Source organism: Cariama cristata, unplaced genomic scaffold, assembly GCF_000690535.1.
Source record: "Cariama cristata isolate BGI_N322 unplaced genomic scaffold, ASM69053v1 scaffold39050, whole genome shotgun sequence".
Lineage (NCBI taxonomy): Eukaryota > Metazoa > Chordata > Aves > Cariamiformes > Cariamidae > Cariama > Cariama cristata.
The window spans coordinates 26,738-46,706 of record NW_009595954.1 but is presented as its reverse complement, the minus strand read 5'-3'; the positions used below and the strand labels follow the sequence as shown (position 1 = coordinate 46,706).

Genomic DNA, 19,969 nt, shown 5'->3' with positions numbered 1-19,969 from the left:
ACTTTCAGTGAGCTGATTCATTAAAAAAAGAGAAGCAGGGTGGACTTGAGCAGAGGAGTGGTACTCTACGTGAGAAAACTGTTCTTCCTGCACTGGCCTTTATTACTGACCTGTTCTTGTGTTGTGTCTGATGGACTGCATTGCTAGGAATGAAGCCTCTCTTGTAATTTTTTTAACATATTTTCTTCCGAATACTTGCACTTATTGGTTTATTGGAGACCTGGTTCAGGGGGACCCTATAAAGTAACTCCATTAATGATTTCTTCCAAGTGTACTGTGAACAGTGGCTAGTATAACTCTCTCTGACAAACATTAATAAAGGGTTGAGCTGAATTGCAGCAGTACCTTTATCATCATGTGTCTACAGAATTTTGGCTACACTCTTTTTCCTTTAGCGATTGCTGAGATGGTTATATTTTTGAGGATAAACAGCACATTCAGTGTCCCTCCAAATTCAAGAATCCTGTTCTAACATCTGCACAGTCCGTTGAAAGTGATGTCTTGTATAAGGAAAAAAAACTTGTTAGCTTTGGAAGAGTGCTGTCTTCTCCTTGTTTTCTAAGTTCACCTGACCCAGATCTCTGCTGATACTTTTTATCCCTGTCTTTTTCTAAGATGTTTTCGTGCTGGCAAAGCATGCAGGCTTGGAGTTGGATGACTAGCCATCACCTTAAAATGAATGCTAATTGGGTGTGAACTGATTCGTAGCAATATGCCATCTCCATTATCTCAGGGTACTCCAGTTAGGAGCACAGCAGCCTAACAGAGCTCTCCACAGTCTGAGAAAAGCTCCAACTAATACCTTGTCCTTGAAGAATTATATCCAATTCCTCCTCTTAGTTGGTGAAAGAAACCTTGTTACCGAAGGATAACTTTTTGTATGTGTCAACGCAAGTGTATGTTTAATTATCCTGAATTATATTTTTACCTGTTAGTGATTAAAAGTTTTTTTTTCTTGTTTTTTGTTTTTTTTTTTTTTTTTCCACTGACTGTGCCATGACTCATGCATTTTTCATATGGTTGCTGATTAAGAGACAGAGAAGTCCATTGCCTCAGTCGTTCAATTTTACAGTTCTCTTGACCTTGTGAAGTGCATCTCGAGTGCTTCAGTCATGGGAGGTTTCTGTCTTGTTTTTACCTTGTTATTCAGCTGAGCTGCTTCTGTAGAAATTCTTGGTTAGTGACCTAAGAAATACCTACTCTCCTGAAGTGTGTGCAGTGAGCTGTATCTTTAATACAGTGTGTGATTGTACATTAATTCGTGGCAGTGGGTTTTTTGACTGTTTTTCAAGAAACATCTTCCTATGCATCCCAATTTAGCAGTTAGGTGATGACGTTTATGGTGCAAATTTTGGTGAGTTTGTCTTTTCATTTTTTTTCTGGGCTCACTTATTTCTCAGCTGGATAACTACTCACAGGTTGCATGCACAATTCTTAGCTGAAGAATCTTGCATGAGCACAATTTTTTATTTTTTATTTAATGTGTGGTAAGTTTCTTTCACTTTTAGTATTTGTTTGTACTTGCTGCAAAATGAAACCAATTCCACTTGTTTCATCTCTTTGTTTTGCCTCTCCCACTAGGCATACATAAGACAAGTACTTCTATTGGAGTGGACACTTAGTCTTTACTGTGGAAAAACAGTGTCCTGTGATTAAAAAAGATTAAGTGCCATAAGATCTTCTGGAAGGCTCTTTTGGGAAAGACAGGGCATTCAGTGCATGTTGAAAACCTGCTACAAAACTATCTTAAGATACTACACATGATAGCCACTGGTGACTAGGGCATGCTTCCAAGTATGAAATCAAAGGTCAGTATCTAGTTGCTTCATGTACTGTAATGTCATAAGCAAAATTAATGCATAACAGAAGATGTATTTTTCAGCAATAAACATGTGGATTAGCAGTATCCCTTTTTCATGTAAATATTAAAACATGAGGTTGATTGTATTTACCCTGCACATTGTTACTTGACTGCTTAGTCCTTGCATGTTGCCACTGAGGTCATTTGTGCAGTAAAATCAGTGAAGGGATTTCAATGTAGTGAGAGCCTGGCTCTGGCTTTACTGTTTGTAATGAGTGGGACCTTTGGGTTAGAGGTTTCATAAACATTGTGCCTCTGCTGGTGACAAAATAGCAAGATAAATCTTCTGTTTTTGCTGATTTGTAGCATGGTTGAAGTTACAGACCTCCAGGTCATTAGTCATTTCTTAAAAAAACCCTATGTTTTAGGAACAGAGGGCGAGAGTTGGAAAATGGTGATGAAATACCACAAGTCAACCTGCATAAAGGAAACCCAGCGTGTCTCACTAAGTGTAGGGGCTTGGTCTTGCCGGTTCCCCAGACATGCAATGAAGGAGAGAAAAGAGGTGGCTTCTTAGTGCTTCTCTGGTCCTGTTCTCAGCACTTGGGACCCTGGGAAGCAGCAAATAGAGCTTCTTATTTCCTTCTTTTTCAACAGTATCAAAGTGAGCTCTAGCAGGAGGTAGTGAGCATTGCCGCCGCTCTTCATGTTGCAGGGTAGCCATCATACTGCCTCGGATGTGTAAATAAAGCACTTTTCCTTCATGCTGACTGAACCTTGGCAGCTGAGGTGGATTTCATAGCCTTATGAGGGTGCGAAAATTGTATTAAAGCAGAAAATGCTTCACAGCTGTCACAGCAGTGAATGTTGCAGCAACTGTGCAGGCTATGTGACCAATGCGTATTGTGATCACTCGCCTCTCGCTGCACCGGGGTGTTGGGAAGTGCCTGTGGAAAACCAGGAGCTGCGAGAGTCCCTGCAGGGACTCAGTGTCCGGGTGGAAAGTGAGAAGCCTGACGAGGATTTGTCGAGAACCATCGGCTGCATTGCATCTGCTCTGTCCTGTCGTTCCCTTAACATCGCTCTGTTCCTCTGTCCTGGTAATGATTTATGAGTTTTCCACCTACAGATTTTGTTAGCTCATAAGCTAGCTCTCCGCTGCCTTGTCGGGGTGCGGAGGCAGCTGCTGGCTGTGTGCTGACATGTTTCCTCTCCAGCAGAAGTGCAAGGGCAGCTCTCCCTCCATGCTGCTCAAGTTTGGTAATTTGCTTTTAACATAACTCCTTGGCTTGCTGCTGAAAGAAGAGGAAAACCCTCTTTAGATTTTCATCCTAAGGCTGGAACTATAACAGTGAGAGGATGAAAATGCCTAGTAACATTGCTGGATGAAAAAGACCCGATAAAGCCTTTTAATGTTCTGGATATTCCACTTCCTGGGGGGAAGAAAGATTGACCTTAATATGTGGATTGGGGTTTTTCCTTCATAGAAACTCTCCCCATCTAAGCTTTTATTTTATTTGACTTTGTGATGAGTGCTCCTGTCTTGCATGATGTCTAAGCAAGGAAAGGAGATGGAAATAATTCCTGCCAAGCATCTGTTCCTGTGAAGACTGGTGGTGCTGTGTTGGTGGTGCTCTGGCAGCTCTCTCCAGCACCCTGTCAATCAAATGCCATTGGCACGAGTCCCCACAGCAGCAGCAGCGTCCCGTGGAGCAGTGCCACTGGAGCCTGACAGTGGGCTGCCCAAAGGGTCGCCACCTGCCCCCATGGGCTCCCTCACTGTTACAGTGCCCTGCATACATAGAGCCATAAAATCTTGGTAGGGAATTTTATTAAATGGTAGTTCTTTTTTTTTTCGATGTTGTCTGGCATTGATTTCCCTCTCTCTACATAACTAGGGCAGTGAAGTTTCGCTGCTGTGAAGCAACTGTTCTTGGATTCATCGTGAGGGTGTTAATGTTTGAAGAATCTCAGATGATTCTGAGGTTTCAGTTAAAAGAAGTGTACAATGATGCGTAGAAAAATAGTATTGGTTTGGATAAAGGTTTTCAGGTTTTTTTTGTTGTGTGGGTTTTTTTTTTAATGTAAGCAATATGTTTACAAGAAAAAATGTTTCCAGTATTTTAGCTTGGTAGAAACTTCAGCCTTATCAAGGCTTTAAATAATTTAGGAGTCAATCATCATAAGAATTTCCCTGTGTTATGGACAAAGATTGCATTTTTCTACCTTGTTGAGCAAGTTTGAACTTACTGAAGCTCTGAAGTAACTTCTACTTCATCTGTTGCTGATTTTATAAATTAATTTTATTAATTATTGCTAGTTTTATTAATTAAGTCTGTTACAATTTTTAGTAATTGTGTGAGAAGAATTGGTCGATTATAGAAACTGCTATATAATATATGTCTAGATATCTGCAACTGTAGATGTCCCTCAGTTTTATTTTAACTGTTTAGGGTCTTTAGCACGTGAATGAGGAGCAGCGGTAGAGAAAGCTGAACTTGTGGACTTCAGGCAGTTTCAGGAGAATGTAGCAACTCAACAACTTACGTATTTTTTTAACTATAAATCTGTTTTGTAGAAGCCTGTTAACAAGAGTAGGAGTGGAATTTGGGAAACTGTTTTAAGTCATGCTTTTTTTTTATTTTTCTGATGAATTTTGTAGCTGCATGTTAGTTATCATCAGGCTTAGACATTTTGAGGTTTGTATGGAAAATGAGCCCGTTCTGGAGTGTCGTGCCTGGTTCTGTACTGCTCTCTGACGTCTTCTGCTTGAGTCAGTCTAGCCCAAGCTTCTGACTTACCTACTTATACAATAAAAAGTATTTGGGTATGGAGTTTGAACACGTGAGTTTGCTACAAGAGGTATTCTGAATCCTGAAGGGAGAACCAAGAGTAAAGCATCTATTGGTGAGCCTCTCCCATCTTCTGTAGAAGAGTGGAGTCTGTGAAAGGAGTGTGCTAAGGAGCTATTATTTCCATATCTCTTGCTCTCTTTCCTGCTGGCAATTCGTATGAAGCCTGGAGGGCAAGATACAAGTTTGACTGGTGGTTTGGGTTGTCTTTTTGAGGCTATTTCCTTCCTACCCCTACCCATCCTCAAGATCTTTACTCCTCTGAAACCATTATGACTTCTCTAGCTGGCATTTCAAAATTTGCCTTTGGCTTTGACCTATGCAGATCTTGTACCTTTCAAAATGGCGAATATATGTAATAGTTCAAGGTCTCTTATGATTTCAAGGCTTTATAGTGACATGACACATTAGGGGCAGGCTGCACTGCAATGCAATCAAATGTACTGTGTAAGTTTGTATCCTGCCACCCTGAATTTACAGCCTTCAGCCGTCCCTTTTGTGCTGTCGTTGGTGTGTTCTTGATTTAAAAAAAAAAAGTTTTTGCATTACATTAACTGTGGTAAATTTTAAACTATCATCCAGGCACCTGTTGTGGTGGCAACAGCACTTTAAAATCTCATTTGCAGTAGCGGGTGTCATTTGTAGTATAGATACATCCCGGGCTGTCGCATAGATCACTGGGTTGGTTTTGCTCAGGCTTATGCTGCAGTTCCTTGATGAAAGTGCCTCTGCTGTCCCTGGGCCAGTACTTGAGGGAGGGAGCGCCTTATAAAGCCTGACCCTCAGTCGAGCAGATTAGAGCGCAGTGCATTTAAAGCTAAATATAGAAGAAGGCAGATCCTGCGTTCCTAGTAATTATCTATGCGAGAGTCTCTTCTGTTGCACTGAACCTCTAGTCATTAAATCTGCCACAAGTGGTGAGTCTTACTTTAACTGCTTTTTAAAAATCTTGTTACCAGCTTTCTTAAAGGGTGTATCTTATATTCACAGGGAACAGTTTTAAAATCTGATAGTCAAGCTTCAGGTGTGTGCAACTCTTCTCACAGTTTAAAAAGACACTGCATCAAAGGAAAGGAGAAATCTTATGCTGGAAATTTAGCATATGCTTTTATATCTTTTATAGCAACTGGGAAACCTTACCAATACATCTAGGTTGAAGCTCAGGTGTCATTCATTTCATTGCCCCCAAGGCTTCTGTGTGTTCATTAAGGAGGTGGGAAGTGTTGATCCCAGCCCAATGGCATATTTGTGCTCTGAAAGCACTGCGACAAGAGGATTAATTCTTACCTACTGTGTGGCTTGCTTGACACTTTCTTTCCAAACCTCTTGGGCTCCTCCTGCTATCTATTGAAATGAACATTTTTAGACCCAGAACAAAGTGTATGGTATTGGGACCAAGCATAAAAGCGGTCAAAAATACCTGGGCACATATTACAGATCAGTCTCTTACAAATAACTGAAGGTCAGAAAGACAAACCAGATAAATATGTCCAGTCTAGCCAGTCACCAGCTAGAGGCTGGGCTGTTGCTTATCGCTGTTGACTGCTAGATTATCTGCCTGATTAATTTGTGAAGCACCTCCTGTTTCTCTGCCACCGAGACAGCTAAGTTTGGGAAAGAGACTTTTGAGCTCTGCTGTGAAGAGAGGCTTGGATCTTACAGCACTTGAAAAGATCCCACAATAATCATAGTTTGCTATGTTTAACTGTCCTTGCAAATGGGCAAATTGTTTTTCCAGAAGGCTATTTAGTGTCGCAGTTGTTTCTAAATGCTCCTTGGTCTGTTAAAACTGTAGCTTTGAATCTCCGTGATGAACGTGAACCTGTCAGTTTAACTGCTTGTTGCGTCTTTCTGGTTTTTTATGACTTGGCAGAAAGCAAAACCAGTCTTCACTCTGAACTTTACTGGCTATTTCCAGTAGGTGCAGGCAATTTTTGTCTGTGGATAAGTGGTAGACCTAGGCTGTAAAGCAGTGGTTTGTCAAGTTAAACATTTGAAATGCTGCAGAAGTGGCCAGCTATGGATGCTGCAACTAGAAGAGGTAGTCTGGTGAAAGGGGAGATCTTGTATAGCTGGAGCATTGTTAACAGAGTTGTTAAATGGACTTTCAGGGGTAGAGAGAGCATTACTTGGATAGTAACGTGTGATTGATGGCATCTTTCTAGCCACAGAGCTTGAGTTTCTCTTTGCTTGTGGTAGGAAGAAGTATTGGCAAATGTATGTACTTTAAACTAGACCTGCACAGTCCACAATGAAGAAATACAAATGATAACAATTCTTTGTAAAACTGAAGTTACTAGAAGAACATGCCTAAAGGACAGAGCTTCTTAGGCTTAATTCTAGATGAGCAAATCATACGTAACAGTGACCTAATGACCTGCAGGGTGTGAAATAGGTGGCCTGTAAGTCTCAGCGCTGGCACTTGCTGTTGGCAGGACAGGGGGTGACCAGTGATGGTTGCCACATGCTGCAAAGCTTCCTTGTATTTGCTGCTGTTTGCATTCGGCTGTCGGTTTAGCTGCTCGTTGCGCAAGCTGCGTCTCGTGTGATTACACTAATTATATCCAAGGCTGAAAAATAGTTTTGTTTTCTTTAGGTAAACCAGCATTAATGTATGATCACTTCCCAAATTTTTTAACGTTGCATGTTGAGATTCACCGTTAAGGTCTGTAGTAATATAAGCCCAATGTTTTTTACTGTTGATGTTATTATATGATGTGCCATGTAGGTCCTTAACGATGTATTTATACACAGAGTTGATGGGAGGAGGGATTTGGTTATCTTTTACTATTTTTACCACACCTGCGTGATTTTAGGAACTAAAAGTTATTAAGATACAGTGATGCTTGGAAGGAACATTTGAGCGGGATTTGAAGGTTAAGATATTGACTTTGTGGTTAGACGACAGTCATGGCTTGAGCAGGATGGCGTGTAGCCCTGGGAGTCCATCTGCCTGGTGAATGTGCCGGAGGGCGAGACCTGTGCCATGCTGAGCCCCACCAGGGTGGTTCCCATTCCTGCACCCTGGTGACGTCTGTGCCCCTGAGCATCCCCATCAACCGCGTGGGCAGCACTGCTGTACCCTTGCCCGGCAGTAAAGGCAGAGGCTCTGTCACCTTCCTGCTCAGGTTTGAACCTTCAGGGTTTTCTATAGGGATGCTAAGAGCCAGATTTTGAGAAGCACATCTCATTGAAGTTATTTTTTGATCGTAGTGCTCTTCATCTTTAAGATAATGTGAATTATTCTTTAAGAACTTTCTTTCCCTTTCACATGTTGCGATTTTACTATGCTATTTATTTTGCCTTTAGGTTAAACTGTTGTCTGTAAATGCCATAGTAAAAATAAATTTTTCTCTTTTTTTTCCAGAAATTTTATGAATAAGAATCAGAAGCCGGTGCTAACAGGCCAGCGGTTCAAAACTAGGAAGAGGGGTAGGTTACGTTACATTTTTTTTTACTTTATTTTCCTCTTTGCTAAAATGGCTAGAAACAGGGTAGGTGGAATAACTGGAAGTTCAATAGGATTAAGGTTTTTCTCCTCTTCAGCCATGTTAAGAGTGCGGATATTATTTTTAACCAAGATCTATGAGTATTATTATTTTTGCTATGTATCTTAGGGCTTTCTGTAAATTATGGATTTATTAGCTATTAAGTCTTGTAGAAGACTCAGTTAACAAATTAGATTCTAACTGAGTTTATAGTATATTTATATATGAGGAAGAAAATTTATTAGGTGTTTGTTTGTTAGGTGTATTTCTTAAAATGTCCTTTTTTACTAAGAAAGCAAACTATGAGCTTTTATTTAAAGGTAGTGTAAAGAAAATTGTCTGGCTTTTTTGGTTTTGATTTTTGTTTTTATTTCTTTGACTCAAATCAATGCCATCTCTATAAATGAACCTTTCACATCTAAAAAGGAATTCTCTCACCTTCCTTCTTCCTGAGACAGTCGGATCATCTCATTGGCCTAGCTTTCTGTAACAACAGCTTCTGAAAGCTCCTTTTTCACAAATATTTATTTCTGCTGTGATTTTTTTGTTGTTAAAACAATTACCATTGTTTAAGTCCCATTTTACTCATCGTGATACTGATTTTCTGTAAACATGACCAACACTCTCTTTCCTTATGTACAATATGTCATCAATTTTTAAAGAAAGCTAAGTGGTGCTAAATGCACTGATCATCCAGGTATTCTGTACAACAGGTGTCATCCTAACATGCTTGCTCATATTATACTTAGAGTTCATTTGCCAGGGGTTTAGATGTCCGAGATGAACGCCCAGCACTTTGAGGCAGAGAGCAAAAATATATGTAATAAATGATTATTTTTTTTTCCAGGAAAAAATAAGTTTGATTTGTGAAAAGAAGGCTTAGATTTTTTGCTGTTGCAATAGCAGATTATTGTAGCGCACACAGGTGGAGTTCCTGTCTGTCACGTAACAGACTTTTTCTGTCTTCACTTTCCTGTTTCTGATCAAAAGCTAACATCTGGTTTTAACGTCTTGTGACAGAAAATGTAAATAAGAGCATTTTCTCAGTGTGGATGAGAGAAATAAAAAGAGTTTGTAACCTTTCTCAGAAAATTACAAATTCTGTCACCAGTCTGAAAAGCTGAGTGAGTGTCTTAAGATCTAGGATGATCACGAAGCTTGGATGAGAACTGCAAAATGATTTGTTCTCAGTCGTGTTAAATGCAGTGCCAGCTTTTTCTCATCTTTCCTCCCTTGTGCACATCACTTCCTTGGTTCATTTGACTGGTGCGGTCTGTTAAATGGAAAATCTGCTTTCTGTGATGCACATACAACATTTGTAGGTATAACTAATTAAAAAAAGAAACCTATATTGTTTGTAATTATATGTCATGATGCTCCAGTAATTAGTGGGATTAACTTTCTATCGGCATGGTCCAGAACGTTATGCAGTAGGACCTGTACACTATGTTAACTAGCAACAGCGTAGATGTAGCTAGAGGAGTGGAACTAACAATCCCTAAAGAAATACCTCTGTCAGATCAACCAGTAGAAGCAATTAGATATGCATACTGCTGGATTGATCCAATGTATTATTCAGTCTAGGTCAGTCAGTTATGGTACATGTGTTATTTGATAAAATTGTCTTAGAAAATATTCTCTCTCTCAAAAAGATTTTCTTTTCAGTACATGTTTTGCACTGTATTTGGCATAATGGGTCCTAAGACTTATTGAGAGAGGACTGTGAAGGAGGAGCTTGTAAATCCTGCTCCTTCCAGGTCTATTAGCTGACCTAATAAAAGGTATAAGCCTTGCCTCCAGCATATATAGTGGCAGACATTAAAATCACTTTGAAAATATTTGAAGGAAGAAAAACGATGTTGTAAAGGGAAGAACTTTCTGAGATAAGGAACTGTGATATACATCCTTCTCAAGCTTTTAGCAATCTGGGCAAAGAAATAGTTTGGTCAGTTCTTAGTAGAATCTCATTTCCTATTCAATACTGCTTTTTTTGGTGAGGGTCAGCAATAGTTGGCATCTGGCCAGTATTTGTGCTTATAGTGCGGATATGTGGGGTGTGGATTGTATTGACTGCATGTATGCTAAGTGACGTTTTTATGTCTTCTGAAAGGGAAGAGGAAGAAATAGGAGTAGCAAAAATGCCAGTAGGTAGTAAGGAAATTTATGTATCCAGACAGTTGACAACTACCTACAGGACAAAAAGCTTCCTGAAGCATTCATAGGAGCAAACAATGTGTGTTGTTTAAAGTAAGCTGACAGGCAATACCTGAGACCCAAGTTTGTTCCCATGGTGTGGCTAACATAGAGTTAATATCTGCTAAAAAACTGGTGCAAAAAGGTACATGGCAGCATAAAAAGAAGCTAAGCAAAATGATGTATGTTCTTTTCTTTCAGGAAGAAAATTCTCTAGTAAAAAATCAGTATTAACACCTTTACATTAACATGAAGTAAGAAGAGGGGCCAAACAGGGCATCTCATTTTTCTTCCACAAAAATACAGTTGTGGGCCTTCTGTTAATGAGTTAAGATGAATCCTTAAGGAGAAGGGTATAAATGTACTTTGTGATTTCCTTAGAAGCACAAAAAAGGATATAATGATCTAGAAACATGATGAAAATTAAAAGCTGTGTATAGCACTGCTGCATTGGATATCGTATGCATCACATCTGCAAGCTACACCTGCCTCTGCTAGCCTACAATTGAAACTGTGCTTACTTACTAATTGTGTATTTGACAGCTCAACATACTGTCACCACTTCTTGATGATGGCTTCTTACTCACCCTGTTGTACTACATCAGCATATTCCCCAACATACATCCAGCTTCCTCCAAGCATATTAGCTTGGTAGGAAAATGTTTCAATAAAATTATAAATAATTTTTCATGCAATGAATTCACCTCCTCTTCCTGTCTAAATTTTTATATTGTGATAGACAAGGAAATAGTAGGGCACTCCAGATGAGAGGAGGACTTCTGGGGCAGCAGAAGAATCTCTTTAAAATAGCTGAGAAATATTAATCATGGTGTTTGTGTTTCTACTGAGGACTGTGTACCCATGGTACCAAGCATAGAACACCTTTCAGTTTAGACAAGAACATCTTAAATTTTTAGACAAAATACATTTGAAAAAGTAAAATAGGATTATTTTTTTAACTCCTCTCTTAAGACAGAACTCTGTCTTCTTACTGATTAATGAGCGATCAAGCATTTTTTTTTTTTTACCCTGCAAATAATACATACTTATTTGGTAACCTGAAAGAGAATAATTAGATACTTGTTTATGGGTGGAGCTGGATTTCTTGTGCGTAAATAAAACTGCCTGAAGTACACATACTAAAGTACTTACACTTACTTCAGTAAAAGGCTTGTTTGTTTGTCGGTTGGTTGGTTTGTTGCTTGTTTTGGGTTGGTTTAGTACTTTAAGCTGTAAGAGAGCTTCAGCTGAGTGTTTGGTAACTGATCTGATAGCTCAGACAGGATTCCAGCAGTATGCTTCTCTGTAGGCGTTTCCCCAGAGCAAAGGCACGTTCTTCAGTTTCCCCACTCAACCCTCTCTGGTTTGTCCACCACGGGCATGCCCTGCAGATATGAGAGATGGTTACTCAAACAGCAGACTCTAGATCTTCATCACAGCTGAAAGTCAAGGTAAGGCAGCTGAGAGTCTGAATTATCTCCTGGGTCTGGGGTGAAGTAAAAGCCTGGGAAGAAGTCATTTGCAGTCCAGAGAAGGGGTGTATTGAGTAGTTTATTGGATGACGAGAGCGTGGTAGGGGAGAAGCTAGGTTGGCACTATGGTTGAGTGCATCGCTTCAGGACAAGCTGGGGTTTGGGAACAGGTGGTTTCATGAGCATATGTATGGGTATCCATGGAGTTGGGTAATCCTAAGCTTTGGTCTGAGAAGATGAGATTTGGGGGATGGGACAGCAAGCCATGTGGAGAGGGGTAATAGAGTCAACAAGCTGCTAAAAGCTAGGTATAGCAGGGGATTTCAGGAAAATAAGGTGATGCTTCATTTCTCCAGTGCTTCTGAGCACTTGACAGACAGCCCTGGAGCTGCTGTTGGCTGTGTGCTGCCAGCCTTCTTGGAAGGACCGGCTGACTAGTCCTCTGAGCTTCCCAGTGGCCCGGGACACTCAGTGGAAGGGACTGCCTTGTGCCTTCCAGATATAATTGTTATGGGGGAAGGGGATGCATTGGAAGAGGGGGAGAATGTGCCAGTGATGCACTGAAGATGGTTGAATGAGAGCACCCCAGGTACATTCAGGGGAACAAGAATAGAGAGAAACTTTTCTATATTAGAAATAATAAAGCTAATAAAAGTGGGCATTGTGTGTAAAATAGTTATTTAATTGCCATAAGACTACTGTGGGAGGAGGAAAGAGATTGGGGGAAGAAAGGCTATCAGAAACCAAGGTCTTCTGGTTACTGACTGGAATAAAAAGCTGCACTATGAGTTGCAGGGAAAGGAAACCTGCAGCCAGGGGATGTGTGAAGTCCAGAGCCTCTTCTCCCAAAAAGTCTGCAAGAGTTGCAGCTGGCATGTTTCAGACTGCATTAGCACATGTTTAGACAGGGATTTTACCTCATTCATCTTAAGAACTGAAAGTCTCTGGATTTATCCTCTGGATATAATATGTGCAGGTTTTTTTATAATTTGTATCAACATTTGTGTGAGCAGGTGATAACAAACTAGTTTTGTTTTCTGAGTGCCACAGAACAGCTCCAGGTTTCTGAAGTTCGGAGTTATTTTGGTGGTAACAAGCATTTCGTATGTGCACTTATATAAAGCCAAGACTTCTTTTGTTAAGAAGCTTCAAGTGTCTGTGGTAAGCTGTTAACGGCCTGCAAGAAAAAGCAGTAGGAGGGATGGGTAAATCTACCTAGCTTTATCTGGCGGTTGCAGTTATATCTGTTGTGGCTAATGGCCATGACATAGGGATGTTGTCTGGGGGTCAGACTGTACCTTAATCGAGTTCATCCAGGGACAACTGTAGAAAATGCAATGTGAGCGCTGTATTTCTGTGCCTCTAGTGCTGCTTACGTCGGTGAATATGAAAAATAAATTCTTGGTTACACTGTGTTGCCTGGTCCTGAATGTTTATGCAAAAACTTATTTTTATTAATACCTTGATCTCTTCTCTTCCTGACGACTTTTGTTTTTGAAAATGTTTTAGATATGTGACCATAGTTATTTAAAGAAAAATATCAAGAAATGAAAAATGGAGTGTTCCTACAATGAGATTATGTACACATAACTGACATTCCCTTTATTCTGCTATCAGATCTAGCAATGTACAATGATATTATCAAATGTGTATATCTTCCAACAAGAGAAGCAAGAGTATGAAATTTGAAAACGATTTCCATAGTTGCTTTTCCTCCTCTTCATTCATTTATTTGTTCCTGTATGTTTGTGTGTGTTTTGGTGTTGGGGGGCTGAGGAGAGGGAAACGAGGGTAAACACTGCAAAATTTCCAAAGGCAATAAAAGGCAAACAAACAAACTTTCGGTGTGTTGACCAGAATGGGAAGAATATGTTTAGGTGCTATGATCATTTCAATTGCTGGCTGATACGGGGTTTTAACAGAAAGTTTAAAAACTAACTCTCCTTTTCCTTCTCCTTTATCTCTGTTCCAGATGAAAAGGAGAAATTTGAACCCACAGTCTTCAGGGATACGATTGTCCAAGGCCTCAATGAAGCTGGGAGTGACCTGGAGGCTATAGCCAAGTTTCTGGATGCAACAGGCTCACGGCTTGATTATCGCCGCTATGCCGACACACTCTTTGATATTTTGGTAGCTGGCAGCATGCTAGGTAATCTTCAGTGTACCTGATACAGAATTTTGATAATCAGCCTTGCTCCTTTTAAGATGCTGTCTTCCTTTTCGAAGTGGAAATTATAAACTGTATTACAATTTCACTTATCTAGGTACTACTTGTGTCTCGTATCATAGCATTGTTTATTGTTTGTAGTGCAGTAATACCTAGAGACTTGATTGTGTGAGGCATTCTGCAAATATCACAAAAAATGGATACTGACCTGGGAAGCCTTCAGTCAGAACTGAAACAGCATATATAAATGCAACAGCAAAGAAAAAGAGAGATGCTAACTAGGGGAAACAGAGGAATTTATTAGCATAAAAAGGTGTAATACAGCACTCCAGGTTATTAGCTGTTGCAAAGCTTGCCTTGTTGACATTGCAACAAAGGCTAGCTAAGAGGAGAGGTGAAGGATAATGAGGAGTGCTTATGAGGAGTGCTTTGTGTATGTTTATGGGATATTTTGCCCAGGTATCGGTGGCAGCTTGGGCAAAAACATGCCTTTCACCTTCCTCTGTGTTTTGAATAAGTTGGTTCTTCTTAAGTGGTCATGTTGGTTTGGTTCCTGCTTCCTGCTCTTTGGTATGTAAGGAGAAGCATTTTTGTAAGACCAGGTAATGCAGAAAACAAAAGCCAGTGGAAATACGTAGGGAAAAAGCTCTCAACAAAATAAGCCAGGAGAAAACTTGCGCAGCAGTGTTTTGAATGTTTACGTGGTCCTGGTAAGCATTACAGGGGTTAGAAGGATGTTTCAGGTCCTCAGATTAGTAACACAGTGCTGATACTTTTCTCTTTGGAAAGGATTTACATTATTGTGGTGTTTAAAGTAGTGGTTAAAATATGTGCATGGGTTATGCTCCACCCATACTTATTTGATCACACTCAGTGCTCTCAAATACAGCTGAGATTCCTTAATGTGAACTGAATCTTTCAGTCCTGTGAGGTCTGTGTGATCTACAGTGTAGCATATTGGCCAGCTGTCCCTTCTGTCAGGTGCCACCACAGCCTCACAAAGCTTGGTCTCTCTTTGTTCCCCTTCTCTGCTGCTAGCTCTTACCCTTAATGTATTAAATCTTATAAATTGTTTCTTGCATTTTTTTTTTTCTTTTTCTTTTAGCTCCTGGAGGCACACGCATAGATGACAATGACAAGACCAAGATGACCAACCACTGTGTATTTTTTGCAGATGAAGATCATGATGCCATCCGAAATTATGCTCAGGTCAGTAAAGATGTGGTTGATTACTGTTTTCCATTTATGTATTAAAAAGGATTACACTGGAACATCTGCAGACTGTCTAGGCTGCAATAGGCTAGTTACAGGGCAATTGAAAATTCAGATAACCAGTAATCTGTCCTAACCTCTACATTTTAGGTAAGGAAATAGGATGTCTAAGATAATCTGATCACAGCTGGCAATGCTTTCTTTTACAGATAGCAGTCTTACTTATTTCAGTCTGCTCTTGGTTCAGTATATTTTTAGGCACCATCCTTATTATTTTTGTTTGACCTTTTCTGTATGCAGCCTGAAAGATTTGTATGAACATATTTGCAGAAACACATGAATTGTGTCAGAAATACAGCTTCTATCAGAAATAGCATGGCCAGAGGACTAGAGAAGTGATTGTCTCCCTGTACTCGGCACTGGTGAGGCCGCACCTCGAGTACTGTGTTCAGTTTTGAGCCCCTCACTACAAGGAAGACGTTGAGGTGCTGGAGCGTGTCCAGAGAAGGCAAGGAAAGTGGTGAAGGGCCTGGAGCACAAGTCTGATGGGGAGCAGCTGAGGGAGCTGGGGGTGTTTAGTCTGGAGAAGAGGAGGCTGAGGGAAGACCTTATTGCTCTCTACAACTACCTGAAAGGAGGTTGTAGTGAGGTGGAGGTTAGTCTCTTCTCCCAAGTAACAAGCAATAGGACGAGAGGAAATGGCCTCAAGTTGTGCCAGGGGAGGTTTAGACTGGATATTAGGAAAAATTTCTTCACTGAAAGAGTTGTCAGGCATTGGAACAGGCTCCCCAAGGAAGTGGTGGAGTCACCATCCCTGGAGGTATTTAAAAGACATGTAGATGTGGTGCTTAGGGACATGGTTTAGTTGGTGGACTTGGCCATGCTATGTTTATGGTTGGACTTGATGATCTTAAAAGTCTTTTTGAACCTACATGATTCTATGAAGTATATGAATGACAAAAAATAAAAAGCTCATGCCTCCAACCTTTAGTTGTATAACTAGTTAGGAATTGGTGTATATTCCAAGAGCTTTCATTTCTCCTACATATGTGATATATAATTTCTTTGTGCAGGAATAAGGCTTGCACAAATAGGCCTATGTGAAATTAACACAAAAAAACAATGAAGCTTAAAATGTTATTGAAGAGAAACCAACGTTGCGTAACTCCTTAATGGAAGATAATAATTATATGATAAAATACAGTAAGAATTCTACTGAGAGTTCAAAGCCACCATGCAATTCTGAATACAAGGAGGATTGCATAGAAATGCAATACCATTGAAGCTGCCATATGTCAAAAATCTATTGTTAACTAAGCAACATATTTATCTTTTTAAATAACTAGTTATTATTAGGATGCTAGAGACAGTAAGTGAAAACATAAAAGCCACTGTCCCTGCTAAGGTGTTGAGGGTGGTAAGTTGTTGAAAAGGTGTGTAGTTGGTTTAAAGGATGCTAGGATCAGAATCTGCATCTGTAACAAGTGTTTGCTAAATAGCAGAAAGCTCTTTTAAAAACATATCTTTGATAATCTGAAGAGGTGAAATATACTTATTTCTGGAAAGGAAGTCAATGTATCTTGTGTATCAGCTTTATCATCTCTTAAAACCAGGGTATTCTACTTCAGGAAAATCTCTGTTACTGGTAAAAACACTGATTCTGTCTTATTGAATTTTAATATTTTAATGGTTTGATAATAAAAATTGGCAGTACCAGTCATCCAAGGTGAAATTTAAAGTAAAAGATTGCATGTTGGAAAATGGAAAGGAAGACTTCAGAATTTGAAGCAGTGGAATTTTCAATGTATTCTCTGCATTTCAAACCAAAAGCCACCAAAATAATTTTGTAGTTAATGTCTGGAGAGATGTATCCTTTTATAGACCTTGCCGTTTTTTTTTAATGCATAATGGGAAATAGAGCTCTTACTGTATTACGAAAAACTGGATTTAGGTTAAAATAGAGTTTAGAGCTTCCTTATCTTCTAGGTAGTTTCTTACCCAGACTCCCACATGAACCAGTAGTCTGGCTGGTTTTTGTGGTTTTAGTCATGGAAACAATTCAAAGAGTGAAAAGTCTTCAAGAAAATGGACTAAAGCTAGTGTTGATATTTTAGCAGATTATCTGCTTATGAAGTGTACTTCTGTCATTTACAGGGACTTATAAAAATATGTGAAGTTTTGTTTGGAAATATGAACAAGATGCTAGCTTGGGTTTTTATCTTATACCTAATTTTACAACTTATTTTATTAGAATTCTGTGTGTCTCTGTCTCTCAGCATGGCACAACTTGATTTTCACTTGTTCTGAGCCAAAGTACTACCATTTAGGATGTTTGGATGTATTTTACGTTCTCTGAAAAGTGAATTGAAACTTTCTAAACTTGATTTCTCCCCCCACCACCATCCAACCTGGCAATAATGTAATTTGTTCACCATATAAACCTTTTTACCTGTGACAGTGAGTCATATGTTTTGTGCCCTTTGTACAGTAGTGAGAGCAGTGATTTGTTTATTTATTTTCTTATCTCTCCCTTCTTCCATGTGAATGCACCCTGCACCTCTGCTGGGTACTTTCATAATCTGTGATCGCATGATGGGAAACAAATGGTGAAAACCGGAGAACAAGTGTTTCCAAGAACATACTTGTTGTAAAAGCTTTGTCAATTCTTTCCCTGGCAGTAGTGTGTTTTGTTGTAAGCATTCATGTTAGTGGATTTGGCAAATATTCTGCATCTACTGAAGATGCCCAGCAGTGCTACCTGACTGCCTCACTCCATCAACTTACACCTGACAACTTCCCCAGACAGCTGCATTAACAGGGGAAGGGTGCAGAGTTGACCTCCTTCTCCTCCTCCTTTCCTCTGCTTTTGATCTACAGGTAGGGTGAAAAGTAGAGTAGGAAAAAAATTTTGAGAAATACGAAAAAGACAACTCTCAAACTGCAGTAAATTCTATGATTCAAATATTGCTCTATGAAGCAAGAATTGCAAAACTTGTATTTTTCCGTTTGTGAACAAACTAATAGAGAAGAGTCTTTTGTGATCTGCCAAGAGACAGATAGCATAACAGATAACTGCAGAAATACCATTCTGCTGGCTGCTTATTTCCTGGAAACAATGTCTAAAGGAAAACTGCAGTGCAATATTAGAGTGTGAGAAGCCAGCAGTGCTTCCTACTTTTTCTTTCCTGCTGTGGAGATAATAAAAAGAAAAAATTGTCTTATCATGGATTAGTCAAAAGATATTCTTTATGGATTCAGTAGTGGCAGTCTTGTTTCCCTTTGCCATTTTTGTAAAGAAGGATGGCTGCAATTGTTAAATTTTTAAAGTTAATCTGTGTTTATCTTTAGGTCTTCAATAAACTTATCAGGAGATACAAATATCTGGAGAAAGCATTTGAAGATGAAATCAAAAAGGTAATGTTGGTAGCAGTCTCTTGAGTATTAATATTTTTTTACCCTATGTCTAATATAATTGTATATGTACAAATGTGATGCTGTTATATATTTTTATTTAGCTCTACTGGAAAAAAGGATGGAATCTACAGGTGGCAGCTTTAGTCTGTGAATTTAGCTCTGTGGGACTACTGCTGGCAGCACTTGATATAGGGTAGTTTTGAATTAATGCTTCCTTTCGTTGCTTTGACCAAACTCACCTTCTAATCCCAGCCTTTTTTGTGCAGAACTTCAATATGCTTTGGGGTATAGTTCTTAATGAGAGATGGTGTTACTGTCCTCCTAATAGAATCCTCTGTGGTTTTTCCATAGAATAAATGCAAATCTACTGTGCTTGATGTCTGAGTATTAATCTACTCCTGCATTGTGGAATGGACCCTAACCACAAGTTTTTGTATTTGATGCCATAGATACGTGCAAGAGAAAGTCATCACCACTGGCAGAGCACTTAAGATTTGCCCGTTAGACTGTAGTGGATATTTGTGGATACTGTTTTGTTTTGTGATACTGAATTCTAAAGAGACAGGAGAAATGTGGGTAGAAATTTTTGAAAAACAAAATACAGATTTCTTTTGTTGATTTTGAGATCCTAGTAACAGATTTAAATATCTTTTTCTAATGGCCTGAATAAGTAACGCTATTCTGTGCTGTAAATTAACAGGCATGCTGATAATGGCAAACCCTGTCCTGTGACTAAAATACCATGTTTGTTTAAAAGTCGAAGTGTGTTTCCATATTATTTAAACATTAGAAAGATTGCTGCAAGGGTCAAGTGAGGGTAAGCCTGGAGCATGATGCCTTACCACCACCTCTTGTGGCTGAATAAACTTGGCTCTGATTTGTACATTTTTTGTTCATATAGGAAATTATTTTTGTGCTTGTGGCCAGCATGCCTATTAACTGATGCTGATTGCTCAATACATCATTCTAAAGACCTAAATTTACCTCTGTCCCCACACAAATCTGATGTTCTTGCTGTTAATTACTATAATCATTGACACAAGAAGCGCTGACTCATAGCATTCAAGTTTCAGAGAGTGTTCAGCATAGTAAGCAAATGCCGTGTCAATTCAAGCCGCCTACTCTCTCTTCTGTAACTTGCTTGGTTTTGAATCCTCTAAGTTTCTAAGAATTCACTTTGCACGCTTAGCGATAAGGTGAGACTATGGTTAATATATAATAATTTAACTCTTCAGCTGAGGAACAAGTGTCTCTGATGTGAAGTTTAGCCATACACTAGCTTGAGAGAGAGCAATAATTTGAGGTACAGTGTGACTGGAGTCATGCTACTCATTTAAAGCCATTGGAAGCATCCTAACCATGGCAGCGCA

The 19,969-nt window shown here is 39.4% G+C and overlaps 1 protein-coding gene across 2 annotated transcripts in view; it reads left to right on the top strand.

The window, feature by feature from the left end:
- The first annotated feature begins 8,023 nt into the window (after positions 1-8,023).
- The window catches only part of BZW2 (basic leucine zipper and W2 domains 2), a 36,854-nt gene continuing 24,908 nt past the window's right edge, over positions 8,024-19,969 (top strand). For both annotated transcript variants that reach the window (XM_009704068.1, XM_009704060.1), the window contains exons 1-4: positions 8,024-8,085; positions 13,779-13,955; positions 15,079-15,182; positions 18,534-18,599. In XM_009704068.1, coding sequence (XP_009702370.1) covers positions 8,028-8,085; positions 13,779-13,955; positions 15,079-15,182; positions 18,534-18,599 — 405 coding nt within the window. In that variant the 5' untranslated portion in view covers positions 8,024-8,027. The remainder of the gene's footprint in view (positions 8,086-13,778; positions 13,956-15,078; positions 15,183-18,533; positions 18,600-19,969) is intronic.